Raw genomic sequence first — 12,976 nt, 5'->3', positions numbered from 1 at the left:
AACGGCACTCTTATTTCCTTATCTGTTGAAAACCCCAACTCTGCTTGCACGTGCTTCAAAAGTAGTGTTACCCCATAACCGTCTACTTTCTCTCACTTTAAATGGGTCTGACATTTCTTTGTTTTTTTTTCTGTACACACCCTCTCCGCTCGAGTGTGAGAATAGCCAGTGTAAGTCTTCGTTATACAGTTCTTTTCGCCACTCGAAACTGCTTAACAAAATGTTCAGGATAGATTTTTTTTTCCTTCGCCTGATAGCTGTTTCAGGCTCTTGACTAGCCGTTATACGTGCTTCTTGATTGCCTTTCATAAGATTTTCAAAAGGTTTTTCTTACGATAAAGGTGTCGCACTTCTGCGACTGAGTTACACCGCATTTCACATATAGGTATATGCGTCGGCATGTATATCACATGTACTCAGCGATTGAAACGCGACACTCGGAGTGCGCGGCTGCCAGTACATTTCGCGCTACCAGTGGGCCCTGGTAGCGCGAAATGTACTGGCACACAGCTGGTGAATTTTAGTATCCCACGAGACCGAGAGCCACTGTGATGCATTGTTACTGCATTCGGCCACTCAGCGGTCACCAAAGACTCACCAGGGGCGCAAGAAGCACCGGTTGGTATGCGGTCCGCGTATCGCGCTTCCTTCACATACAGTGAATACTAGAGAACAGCCACTGCCGGTGAGCAACGTCATGTTAAAAAGACCTTGGACTTAATTATTTTATCCTACCAGAGTTATAGTACACGCTTAAGGAGTTTGTATTTTGTGTGTCCCTTGTTAAACACACATAATTTGCGACGTGCTGACTAAATATTAACCGTTGGGCAAGAGGCCGGCCTGCGTGCGCTCATACACGCATTTCGTACATGTTTGCTTAGCACGTTCCTGGCTGATGGCGGAATGATAAACGAGATATAAACAAGATCGAAATCGTCTTTGATGCACTGCCATCACCGACGAATATTATGCCGAAGGGCAACGCGTCACACAGAGACACTATCTCGAGATGCCATTTTTTTTTCTTTCTATTAAATAAATTCGGTGATATTGCGTGCCAGAACCACGATATTATTATGAGGCACTCCGTAGTGGGGGACTCCGCATTAATTACGACCACCTGGTGATCTTTAACATTCATCCAATGCACAGCACACGGGTGTTGTTGCCTTTCGCTCCCATCAAATGCGGCCGGGATTTGATCCCGAGGATACACTGCATACCGAGCACCCTCCGCCAATGACCTCGAGGAAACCGAGCCAGTCCCCAGAGAATACTCGGCTATCCTGAATCGGTATAAGGGCAGCAGGAAGCGGTACCCCTCGCCGCATAGGTCTCTCACTAGAGAGGACTCCGTAGCTTGGAGGCTGCTACAGACGGGTGCATAGCCGAACTTGAACACCCTCAGCAAAATACAACCCACACAGTACCGTGACAAATGCCCATGGTGCCAGGACACACCCACGCTCTGCCATATAACGTGGGCCTGCCAGAAAACAAATGCGGCACCAATAATACCAAACCCGAGTGCGGAGCAATGGGAAGGAATGCTCTCCAGCTACCGTCAGGACGTCCAACTAGGGCTGATCCGACGGGCCCAGCTGGCAGCGGCATCCAGCGGAGCCCTGGACTAGGGGCAGACGGCCATTGCCAAGAAGATGGAAGACACCATCTGACTCCGCGAAATTCATAAAACTTTCTAGAGCTAAACAAACGTTTTTCCTCCTCCTCCTCCTCCTCCCGTGACCTCGTGCTTAGCAGCGCAACGCCATAGCCCCTAAACCACCACGACGGGGTTTGCGGAAGCAATGCCCTGGACTACTATATTCCTGTAATGGCTGTCACACACAAGCAAATAAAAGAAGAAGAAAAAGAAGCTTACGTGACCGTAGATTTCCAAGCTGACCAGAGGCAGACGGGGAGAGTCCCACATGCCGAACGTTTGCTTTTCCTGAAAAAAGAAATGAAATGGTGTCCGTTTTACCCCTTGGAACACTCTTGATGGTGCAAAGCGGAGTGTACTTGCAGAGTTTGTTCGTGTTCCGCAGGAAATGTCGGTACATTTGCAAGAACAATTTTTTTACTATTGCTCACGGCCGACCATTTCCTTTTTCTTGCGCTCTACAATTAACTAGCAAGTTCTTGCTGCAACCAGTGGCGGGACATACGGTACCTGTGGGGCTTTCTTTATTCTATTATCGACCCCCCATTCTTCTTCTGTTATCTCCACTCGTCTGTCTGTCTGTGTGTGTCAGCGTGCGTGCGTGCGTGCGGGCTCCTTCTTGCTCCTTCAGCACCAAGCTCGGATTTCTGAGCCTTCTTTATTAACAAGCCCTTATTGCTTACCCTATCAAGTTTCTCACTCACCTTCTGCTCACCTACGCACCATTCCCAGACGGTGGTGATATGCGCTCCTGGTGGCCAGTCAGTGCGTAGGCCTTGCCACACGTTGCAAGGAATTCCTCGCTTGCGTGTCTGAAGCGAAAGATAATCTCAGCGACCTATTCAGCAAACATGCCGCACCGATTCGTGATATTAGGAAACTTCAAATGGAAGGAGTGACTGCCGACTAGCACGTATTGGAAAATTATGATAAGTTGTTCTTATGCCTCCACTATAGCTTGTTGCCTGCGATAATGCATGATCAAAACTAAATTTTGATGTAACACAATTAAGAAATTTGTGCAAGAACATGCGGGTAAAATGTGTGTACCAGTGAAAGCTCGCAATAAGCACCAGTATTTTTCCTGTGTTTATCTCCTCTACAAAAGCTTCTCAGCATACGTGAGCGCTTGTACTACTTCTCAAAGGCTATGTTTTATATAGAATTTGGCACATCAGCAAAAAGAAGGCAGCCTGATTTTTGTGGTTTTTGGTTGAACATGAACGGTCTCTGCTGGGCTAGTAACAAGTATAGTGATGAAGTCGGAGCAGGAGGTAAGCCTTAACCTCCTTCTACGTATGCATGCATACAGGGTATTTCAGCGAACACTTCGACTTTTCTTTTTTAATTACCTGTGGCAGGTAGCACAATTCTCGTGCATGAATTGGTCTACTCGAAGACCCGGACGTTACTTGCAGAAAATTTTAAATGCACAATCGACTACTTAACAAAATTCACTAAGTTTTCAACTAAGTACTTTACGGCATATATTGCAACATACAATTTCTAAGGGGTGAATTGCAAGGCATATCCACTTGAAAAAAATTGTGTGGATGACACCATTTACGAGGTATGCGCCGTCAAACTTGCGGTAAAAAAGCACTGTCGTTTCATTTACTTTTATAACAAAACGTCGTTTTATGCATTGAAGCACAAAAGTAACTGGAGTACTAATGCAATTCTCCATAAAGTTTGGGAATCAATATATCAAAACTGGTGTCACCCTGAGAATTCGTTCCAAATGGATCTGTCTTGCGAACTTCCCGCGGCTAGAATTTTTAAATTCCAATATGTGCCATTAGGTAATTAATTTAAAATCTAATTAGTGATTTTTGTTAATGAATCGATTCATTAACACGGCTAGAATTTAACGCGGCATTAACGCGGCTAGAATTTTTAAATTCCAATATGTGCCATTAGGTAATTAATTTAAAATCTAATTAGTGATTTTTGTTAATGAATCGATTATGCATGTCATGTTTTCGTGCAAATAATGTCCGCCTCGTCAAGAAGGCCAGCTCATGGAATGGAATTGTGGTATCTGCAAATGGAAAATAACATTTTTTTAATGTGTTCGCTGAGCCACACGGTACAGGTTCGATTTTCCTTATGGGCGTCACAATGTGTTTTACAATGCTGCAACCAGTTTGATCGCCGTAACAACATAATTTCTGTCGCAAGCCCATGTTTTTCGATTGTTCGACTCTGTGGCCTTTTTCCGTTGCGGAAGTTTTGCTGCATGCTATATTTCAGGAAGAGCGCAATTCCTGGATATTTGTCACACAATACCCTTCTGAATTTGTCTTTGTCATTAGTGGTCTCATGTATTTGCGCATGGGACCATGTGGATTGTGCGGTCGGTAGCGCATTCGATCAATATTAGCTTTGCATAATAAGCTTCTTCAATCTGCACTGCGTTAGCTGAATCCCCCCAATTTGGTTACGTACATTATGAAGTTCTAACCACGAAATCAAAATTCATATAAATCCGTTATCTTTACAGTAAGCTGAATTGAGTGTAAGTGAAATATGCAAGGACGCCTTGCATCAAACGCTACCGTGGGTGTCCGTTTTTCTTCTCTCTAGCTCTATACCCTAGATTGTCATTATCTACTGCTCAAGCTCTCCGCAGCCAGCCGCTTCAATTAAACGTAGAAGAGAACGTACGGATAGTTTAGTTAAGGGCAAACAAAACCACAGGTGATTGTTTCTCTTTTTCTTTTAAGCTAACTTAACCTATTATCTGCGGTGATGTGCTTGAGCCCGACTGCCTTCTAGCGCTCTACCTCCAATTTCCTATTTCCTTATTTTGCACGTGACGTGCTGCTCTATTTCTACTTACCTTTTTCTTCAGAACGTACTTTGTCCGATCTGTGCCGAAGAAAAGCGCAGGTGAAATATTCGGGACATCCTGGAAGTCTATTATGGACTCCTTCATGAAGGGCAGTCTTCTCAGCGTTCTGTTCTGGCACCGTGTCATTCCCCTATTCAGGTGCTGAATGTCGAACACGAGTCCTAAGTTTCAAAGGAAGAGAAAAAAATTTCAAACTTTTCAACTGCGAAACTGCGCGTTTCTATATTTCGTAGGATCGGCCGTGAATGCGCGGTACACATTTTCTTACTCTACATAACGCAGAGCGTTTCGTACATGAGCCCACCATGTGACCATGTAGACATCGCAGCGTTCACAAATAAAATACTTTCCTACACGCAACAGCCTTAATATATGTAAATTTGGGTTTAAGCAAAGCGCGTGATGATGGTTTCCGTGCATGGGAAGAGAGGAAGCAAGCGTGACATTGAGGAGTGGAGCGAAGAAAAGAGAAATGCGTGCTCAAAATACGTGTGTTTCGCAGGTGCTGCGTAAGCGGTGCCATCGCTAACTATGGAAGAGAGAGGGTAACCGAGTGTATGAGAAAGGCTGCAAAGAAAGGCAGGGAGGTTAACCAGGTGTAGTCACGGTTGGCAGCTCGGCACGGCGGGCCGATAACCGGTGGGCTGTAGGGGATAAAAAAGTCTCAGATTCGCCCAAAAGGGGAAGGATCGATTCTGATAGCCAATTAGTAGACAGCTGGCTATACGAAATAGGGACACTAGTTTTATCGGCCATGTAAACTTCTAAACTTATCCATAATAACTAAATTAACAAGCATCGTGGCACGCGCGCACAAGCAAAAATGAACGCATCTCACTCAATGACCGCGGCAACTCGCTGTCAAAACGCTGGAGTGAGGAAGCGCGGCAGCAGCACTACGATCAAATTAACCTTCGCGCTTCGTCTTGCATCGACGGGAACAAAGCCGCGAAAACACCGCGCGCGACGGATTCTGTCCCCGTCGTAGATGGCTTTCAAGACACAGTGGCCCGGGCAGAGGCGCGCGACCGCCTGAGCCACCCGGGGTAGAACGCGCCCCCCCCCCCCCCCGGAGTCTCGGGCGCGACGGAAGACGGCGCGCTTCTACCCCGCTTTTCTCGCTCGCGTGCAGGAGGTTGCACGCAAGCGTACCCTCGCAAGCTTTCACTCGCACGTACAGCATACGACGCGCGGCGGTGATTTTAACGTCCTTGGACGAAACCCCACGGCGACGGCAGAAATCTGCCTGGAGTGTAGCGACGGAGAAATCCGCCTTTTATTGCTAAGAGAATGTGAGCAGAAGGGGGAGAGAGAGATAGAGAGGGACGATCACAAACAAGCCGCATACACCGTAGAGCGGTATGGGGGCGGCGTCTATCTTGAAGCTCCGTAGACCGCAGGAATCTTATGAGCACGAATAAGGCCTTCTGCGCGGATGTTCTTTGGGAGAACTGGCCTAGTGCTTTCAGTTCGGATAGTGGACGATTGTGTAGTTGGTTCATCGCTCTGCACGTCACTTGCTTTTCGTCACTATAGCGCGGGCAGAGGAAGATAATGTGTGTGGGCGTTTCTTCACAACTGCATGCGTCGCACGTGGAGCTGTTGGCCTTTCCAATAAGGAAGCTATAAGGAGGAGGAGGATGAAATGAAGGAAGGAAAGCTAGGGAGGTCAACCAGACGCACGTTCGGTTTGCTAACCTACACAGGGGAAGGGGTTTAAGGGAAGAAAAGAATTGAGAGGGAGGGAAGAAGGTACTGTTGGTGTGAGTGCATGCGGATGTCCATAACTTCACGCCTATAATCGGTCACTGAGGGCAGTCGCTTTCATGAAACGAAGCAATGCCCGCGTTGTTTTGTAAGCCTGAGATGCATGAGACCAAGGTCCGAGAATCTTTGTGTCTGAAAATGGAGTGTTATCTAATCGGTTTAACACCCTATGAAGAGCGTCGCGTTCGTTGTCATAGAGATCACAAAAACACAACACGTGCTCAATCGTCTCTTCACAGTTGCACGAGTCACATATCGGCGTGTCGGACATTCCAATAAGGAATGGGTAGGCTTTCGTAAAATCCAGAGTTGGCAAATGCTATGCCTAACCACAGATGGTACAGTATGGTCTGTTAAAGTCGTGATAGCCTAGGTGGTAGATGCATTTATATATCCGGAGACAACGAATGCAAACGACACATGGAGTAAACTTTCGAGTCCCACAGGGGAACAGTACATTCACGGGGCATCAGTCGCAGGCCATCTATTCGCCAATGTGGAAACGAGACACATTGACCACCTTCATGTGCAGATCGAATGGCTTTCTTGGCGTGGTCATTCCAGCTGATGTTGCAATGTCCTGGGAGCCATTGAAAGATTATGTTGTGTCCCTTGTCAAGGCTGCGATGATATATATGTCGAATTTACGACGCCATTCGTTCACAGGGTCCGTGGCGCATTGGGATTTGCATGCACTGAAGGGCTGCCTTGGTATCATTAATTAATGAAATAAAGAGATGCATAGAGTCCCGCAAGCTCTGCACTCGTTGATTCACATTCAAGAACTTCCAAAAGTGTTATAAGGCATCAGTAATACACAATTCGCGCTTTCTACATGATTGTTAACCCCATTGTGCTGTCTGCACCACAATACATTGTTGTCTGCATTGTGGTGGCCGCAAGTACAATTGACAGTTCCAGGCATCAAAGAGAAAGCTCGATCGCCGTTGAAAGCTTTGAAGCAAGCAACTTCAGAAAACATTTACAACGTGCGCAGATTCCGGCAACATGTCTAGAAAGATGGTTCAGTAAAACCCAATAGTTCTGATGCTGCAGTCATCATCCTTGCAAAAGCTGACGAAATAAAGTTGAAAACTTAACAGAGTGCAGAGAGAGAGAGAGAGATAGAGAGAGAGAGAGAGAGAGAGAGAGAGAGAGCAAGGACAGGAAAGGTAGGGAGGTAAACCAGACTAGCACCCGGTTTGCTGCCCTACACTGGGGGGAGGGTGAGGAGGGGAGGGGAATGGAAAGAGAAAAATAGGGAGAGAGGGAGAACTGAGTGCGTGTGGGAGCATGCACAGGGACGCTATAAACGGTCTCTTAAGCCGGGGCACTTCAAGTAGTGTACTAGTGCACGAATCACTTTTCGAGTATCTTTGACTCGGAGAACTGTCTTGAGTCCAGTCGGTTTATAGTTGTTTTCAGAGAGAAGCGTTGTACGTCGTAGCGAGGGCAGGCAGACAATAGGTGCTCGATGGTTTCCTCGCACCTTCAGGAGTCGCACATCGGGCTTTGGGCCATTCCGATACGAGAAGAGTAGGCGTTCGTGAATGCCACTCCCAGGCACAAGCCTCACAGCAAGGTTGTTTCGCCGCGTAAAAGGCTAGATGGCAGTTTATGCAATCGGCAATTGAAGGCAGTTGAACTCCAGAAATCTTGCGACTTTTTTTTTTTTCGTGCAAGCAGACATAGTTCCCTGGCAGCATCCGACCTCGACAAAAGTATTGGACGTGTCTGGGTGTCTTCGTGGGCAGACCGGGCAGCCCAGTCAAGCGAAGTTATCTTTCGTTACCTTTCAGTGGATTCCTGCTCACTTTGGCATCGTCGGCAACAGAGTGTATGAGTTGTTATAGCGCAAAAGAGGTAGAAAAGCGCAAGTGGTGGCGTTCTTGCCTCTCTATTCCTGAGAGAGAGAGTTAAGTTAAGAGGACAGGCAGGAAGGTCAACCAAGGTCTCATCTGGATGGATACCCTACACTTCGGAAAGGGGAAGGAGAAAGATGATAAAGGAGAAAAAGTCGCTATATGTACTACGAGGCAAAGGTAGAACAATTGGTTGACAGAGACACAGCGGAAGCATCTGTTAATGATTTCATGTTTGATTCCTTCACGCAACACGTGTATGCTCCGGAGCGCTTACCGTGAATTCCAGAAATAATGCGGCTCACAGATTTCACGCCATCTGGTAGGGCAAAATTGTTAATTTTCGACGTCTCCGAAGTGAAATCAATCCGGTAGAGTCTCTCTGTAGTGTCCATGCGAACCTAAGGGACCAAGACAGTTCCAATTTGTATTAGCCGTGTGCTCGTGACACACGTGACAATGTTGACCATGTCCTGGTTCATTATTGTGCTTACGTAGTTCCACTTGTTTCTAAAGTTCTAACACCCACCACTTACTATTCCTGCTCGAAAACCAGAAACCTAAACGAGCTTTTTGTATGCATCCGTAAACGCAGGTATATTATTTTAATACCACAAGCAAATGGTATGAGACAGCCACGAAAATTGAAATGAAGACAACACTGATCCAGGAGTTAGAATCATGCCATATCAGGTGAGAGCAGCATCGTTAAGCACAACTCTATTCTTCATATACGCATAGCATTTACCATCGCACTGCTGAGGAAAAGAGAAGCAGGAGGCCTGCTATGGCTTGATCAAAGACTAGTTCCGTCAAATGTTCTCCTCAAATGCCACGGTCAGAATGGTAAAATAAATATATGGGCAGCCCCGAGCTTTAAGGCCTCACAAAGCTACAAAAAGAACTTGTCAAGTATGCTGCCCAGCTTATTCTTGGACAAACGTTTGGGCACAGCGCAAAAGTAGCCTCGAAAAAACATATTCGGACTCTCCACTACGAATGTGGGGAGCTAGCTTTATTACTAGCGCAAGCCCCACCACTAGTTTACAGTACCGAGGAAAGGTGTGTCACCATCCCCGACTCTTAAATTTTGCGTTATATTGAATTACCGCCAGTAGTATGCTTATTCGCAGAAAGATATGATAAAGACACTGCCATGCAACAGAAACAGCGTTGGTTCACTCGCGTTGTAACATGATTACTAACCTTTCTAACTTGAAACGCACTTCTGCGAACAAGGTGATGCGCACAAGTCAAGATCTCCATCAAAGCAATAGCGCATCCAACGTACTGGCACTTACGCGTGAGTGCGCAACAGTCCTGCCATTCTTCGCGTCAACGGTGACTTCCGCGGAGTAGCTCAGATAAGTGAGCGAGGATGCGTCCGGTTTCCACTCCTCAGAGACAAATCCTTCGCAATACACTCCGTCCGGGTACTGCAGGATAATGTCAAGCACATGCATATTTAGATCTCTTGTACTCAAACGGTGATATATTGCGTGACTTAATGAAATAGATTTAAAGCTTTTTCGTTGCCTTACAACAGGCGCTTTATGTTACCTTCGTTTATCAAGGGCTCTAGAAGATTCTGATCAGGCGGAGGTAGCACCCCCAAGCGGCGGTCTCTAGCAGTTATATCTAAGCGGACACGCCCTGTCTCTCTGTCTCCTCACCTCCAGATCTTCGGCGATTACAGAGTCGTGAGTGAAGTGCATTATCTCCATGACGTTGTACTGCTCGGTGACTTCGCTGCTGTTCTCGCTTGGCCGGGTGACTGTTTCCCGGCGACACATTCGGAGAGCCAGAGGAACATTTCGTTGAGCGGACATCGACTGCCAGGAATTTTTCTCTGTAAAATCTGAACCGTGAGAGGAGGAACTGAGACTTGGTTTATGTACTCTTCTGTAAGCGCTCGTACGTACAGCCTTTCCCACAGGTTCTCAGGACGCCGCACGTGTGGCTGGAGCTAACTCATGCACGCCATTCAATGACGTTCGCTTTTGATTTCTGACGCGCCACACAATAACAAAGTGCCTACGTTTCTCGTAGCAGGGAGCTTATATGATTTAAGTTATCTTTCGGTACCGGGGTGTCTTTTGTACGTTTCGGCTCATGAGCTCATTTTCTGTGAGGTTTTTTTCTCTTCATCGTGCACGACATATTAGAGACGCTGTACGCTGCTTCGGGGCACATCTTTAAACAATCGAGTTGACCTCTTCCCTCCTGCCGATTGGCCTGATTGGCCGGCAGAACAAAAGACAAAGAAATGTCATCTCTGACCAGGCGGCAATGCGCTCTGGGGATGGGTAACCACACCACCGATACTATGGCTTCCGACGCATCGGGGCGTAATACAGGTAGAAGGTCGCGCCACTTATCTCGAGGACATGCGTGCTGATATCAAAGCTCAACGCAATGATGCGCGGAGCGTGGTGGGTATTGTTTCGTGTGAGCGACTGTTGCGCATGAGCAAGGAAGCAAAACGAAGGGGACGACTGCGAAGGGCGCGCTGATTCTTCAGACTTTACAGCTACACAAAGGCCCTTGCAGGCTTTTGTCTTTGGAGAAAGCAATGCCGTATCTAATAATGGCATTAGTTCGAGATTCTTTGCTATATCCCTCGGTCGAAAGATGAAATCTAGGCCCCACACCAATTTTCGATTGCTGACTTTCTCAGTTTGCATGAAACTGCCTCTGCATGAGGGGAGTGTGCGATTAAATGGGGAATAAGTAAGCTACCTTACACCAAGATATACAAAAAAAGTGTATTATAAGCGGAGCCTCACCAAAGCCGCAGGCAATGCACCCCCCGCCCCCCTTTCGATGGGGCGAACGATGGGGTGAAAGGCATGCTCTACATGTTGTGGAAACGAGTAGACTTGCAGACGATGAAGTACACAGAAGGATAGAGGGGCCAAGAGAGCCCGAAATATAATAACTGTTCTGAACGAGGGCGCTTAGCTGTAGCTGGTACGTGTGCCAGCTATGCCGCGAGAACACTTATTAACCCAAAAGCCTTTCGTGAGCCAATATTTATTCAGCAGAGAGACAAGCAACACACTACGTCAATTCCGAAACGTTATCAGGTTACCTGGCGTGGATTTGCCACGATCTGAAAAATAGGCACGCAAACATTCTCTATCGATCGCAGAATGACTGAAATTTGCTGGAAAAAACTCTACCATGCGTCGTAGCGCATCTGTACCTAACAAGTAGCTTTGTCTAAACTCAGCGGTCCATAAGCTCCTGCTTCTATTCTGTATGTAAACCGGAGAAATAAATAAATTATTTAATTACTTAATCTATTTATTTATTTATTTATTTATTTATTTATTTATTTATTTATAATTCATAATTATTGCTGGATGCCCCTTTGACCTGCAAAAGGTTTTATTATACTTTATTTTCCCTCTTCGACCAGTTTTTTTCTTCTTTTATATCGATATTTTCGCCCGCTAAAACACACGAATTCAACAATGGTCGACGCGTGCGCCTACTATAGGCGCAGTTGTGCGAGCGATTTGTTTAGACCAAATTGAAAAGGTTAGCAACTATTGTGCCACCGGCTTCTCCGCAAACAACAGATTGTTCAGTGACCAAAGCATGACATGAAATGAGACATGCCGTTCACAGTTGGCACGTATATATATCCGCTGGTGTATTTAGACCGTACGCAGCCGTGGTGTAACGAAGTGCATGCTTACCGGTCCACACGGCCGAGTACACGTCACGAGTCTCTATCACTGTGCCGTCGTCGTCCTTCCGTGTGACGGGAGTCTGTCGGTAAGTCCACGTGATGCACGGCTGATCCCTACACGTTCCAGTGATGGGCCTCTCATTGGATGGAGGCATGCTCAGCATCTGACGTATGGGTAACGTCACGGAACCGTGGCGACCCTTGAGTAAGTTAAAGTTAAACGTGTTCACCGCATCCGCATTCACCCTTGAGCACTCTGCGACCAAAAAAAAAAGGAAAGAACAAATGCGCAGGTAAGAGTATTGAAAATGTCAGTGCTAAACTCCACTGCATTGCTGACATCGAACCATGAAATCCATCAGTCTGTGGCAGCGTCGGTTAAGTAATTTCATAGTGACAAAAGACGAAGAGGGAAAGCCAGGGAGGTTAACCAAGAGCGTACTCGGTTGGCAGATCTGAACTTGTGGATGAAAGTTGGGATTGTCCTAAGTGCATAACACCTGCATTCGTGATCGTTGTGTTTGTGCTCAAAAGTTTTCACTTAGGATCTCAGTTATCTTCGCGGCTTTGATAGGACTGTTAGCAAAGATTAAGATAAAACGGAATAAATGTGGTTTCCTTAAGCGGTCTCTGTCAACGTGATAAGTCATTCGACGTGTGGCCAAGGCTCAATTCAAGTTGGGCTGTGGGTACTCTTACTCCAACCTCAAAATTTGTAAGCTCCGGATTATGAATATGGCAGCAGTTCATTTCCTAAGTTTTTTAATTGCGGGCAGTCAGTCTGTCAATCAACTTTGCCTGAACTTTCTAAATAGGCGTGAAATTTTAGATCATTCGAATCGCATAACGTCTGTTCGGTAAACTTAGCAGACAGGTTAACATAGTTCTTTCTTGTTATTTTAAGGTGACCCAGCATGAAGTATGGACTATTCTTTTCAAGCCGACTAGAGTTGTTGAGGGCGACACAACCTCGAAATTTTCACGCAAGGTCGCGCGATGTCACGCACTCTGAGGGCGACTGTTCGGGGCTATCAGTTTTATTATATGATATACAAAGTGTGGTTTGGGGCTGCAAGACTAGCAAGGACTCTTCCCGACAACCATAATAAATTTGTTTGTGCCTAAATTTG

The 12,976-nt window shown here is 46.3% G+C and overlaps 1 protein-coding gene across 1 annotated transcript in view; it reads right to left on the bottom strand.

Annotated features, from left to right (window-relative positions):
- Positions 1-12,976, bottom strand: part of LOC135916461 (uncharacterized) — a 44,353-nt gene that overhangs the window by 20,397 nt on the left and 10,980 nt on the right. The window contains exons 3-9 of the mRNA XM_065449823.2: positions 11,854-12,102; positions 9,823-10,007; positions 9,451-9,585; positions 8,427-8,550; positions 4,509-4,681; positions 2,371-2,478; positions 1,886-1,954 (exon numbers count right to left, since the gene is read on the bottom strand). Coding sequence (XP_065305895.1) covers positions 1,886-1,954; positions 2,371-2,478; positions 4,509-4,681; positions 8,427-8,550; positions 9,451-9,585; positions 9,823-10,007; positions 11,854-12,102 — 1,043 coding nt within the window. The remainder of the gene's footprint in view (positions 1-1,885; positions 1,955-2,370; positions 2,479-4,508; positions 4,682-8,426; positions 8,551-9,450; positions 9,586-9,822; positions 10,008-11,853; positions 12,103-12,976) is intronic.

This window comes from Dermacentor albipictus, chromosome 4, assembly GCF_038994185.2.
Source record: "Dermacentor albipictus isolate Rhodes 1998 colony chromosome 4, USDA_Dalb.pri_finalv2, whole genome shotgun sequence".
Lineage (NCBI taxonomy): Eukaryota > Metazoa > Arthropoda > Arachnida > Ixodida > Ixodidae > Dermacentor > Dermacentor albipictus.
The sequence above is the reverse complement of the archived record's forward strand: the minus strand, read 5'-3'. Positions and strand labels throughout refer to the sequence as shown.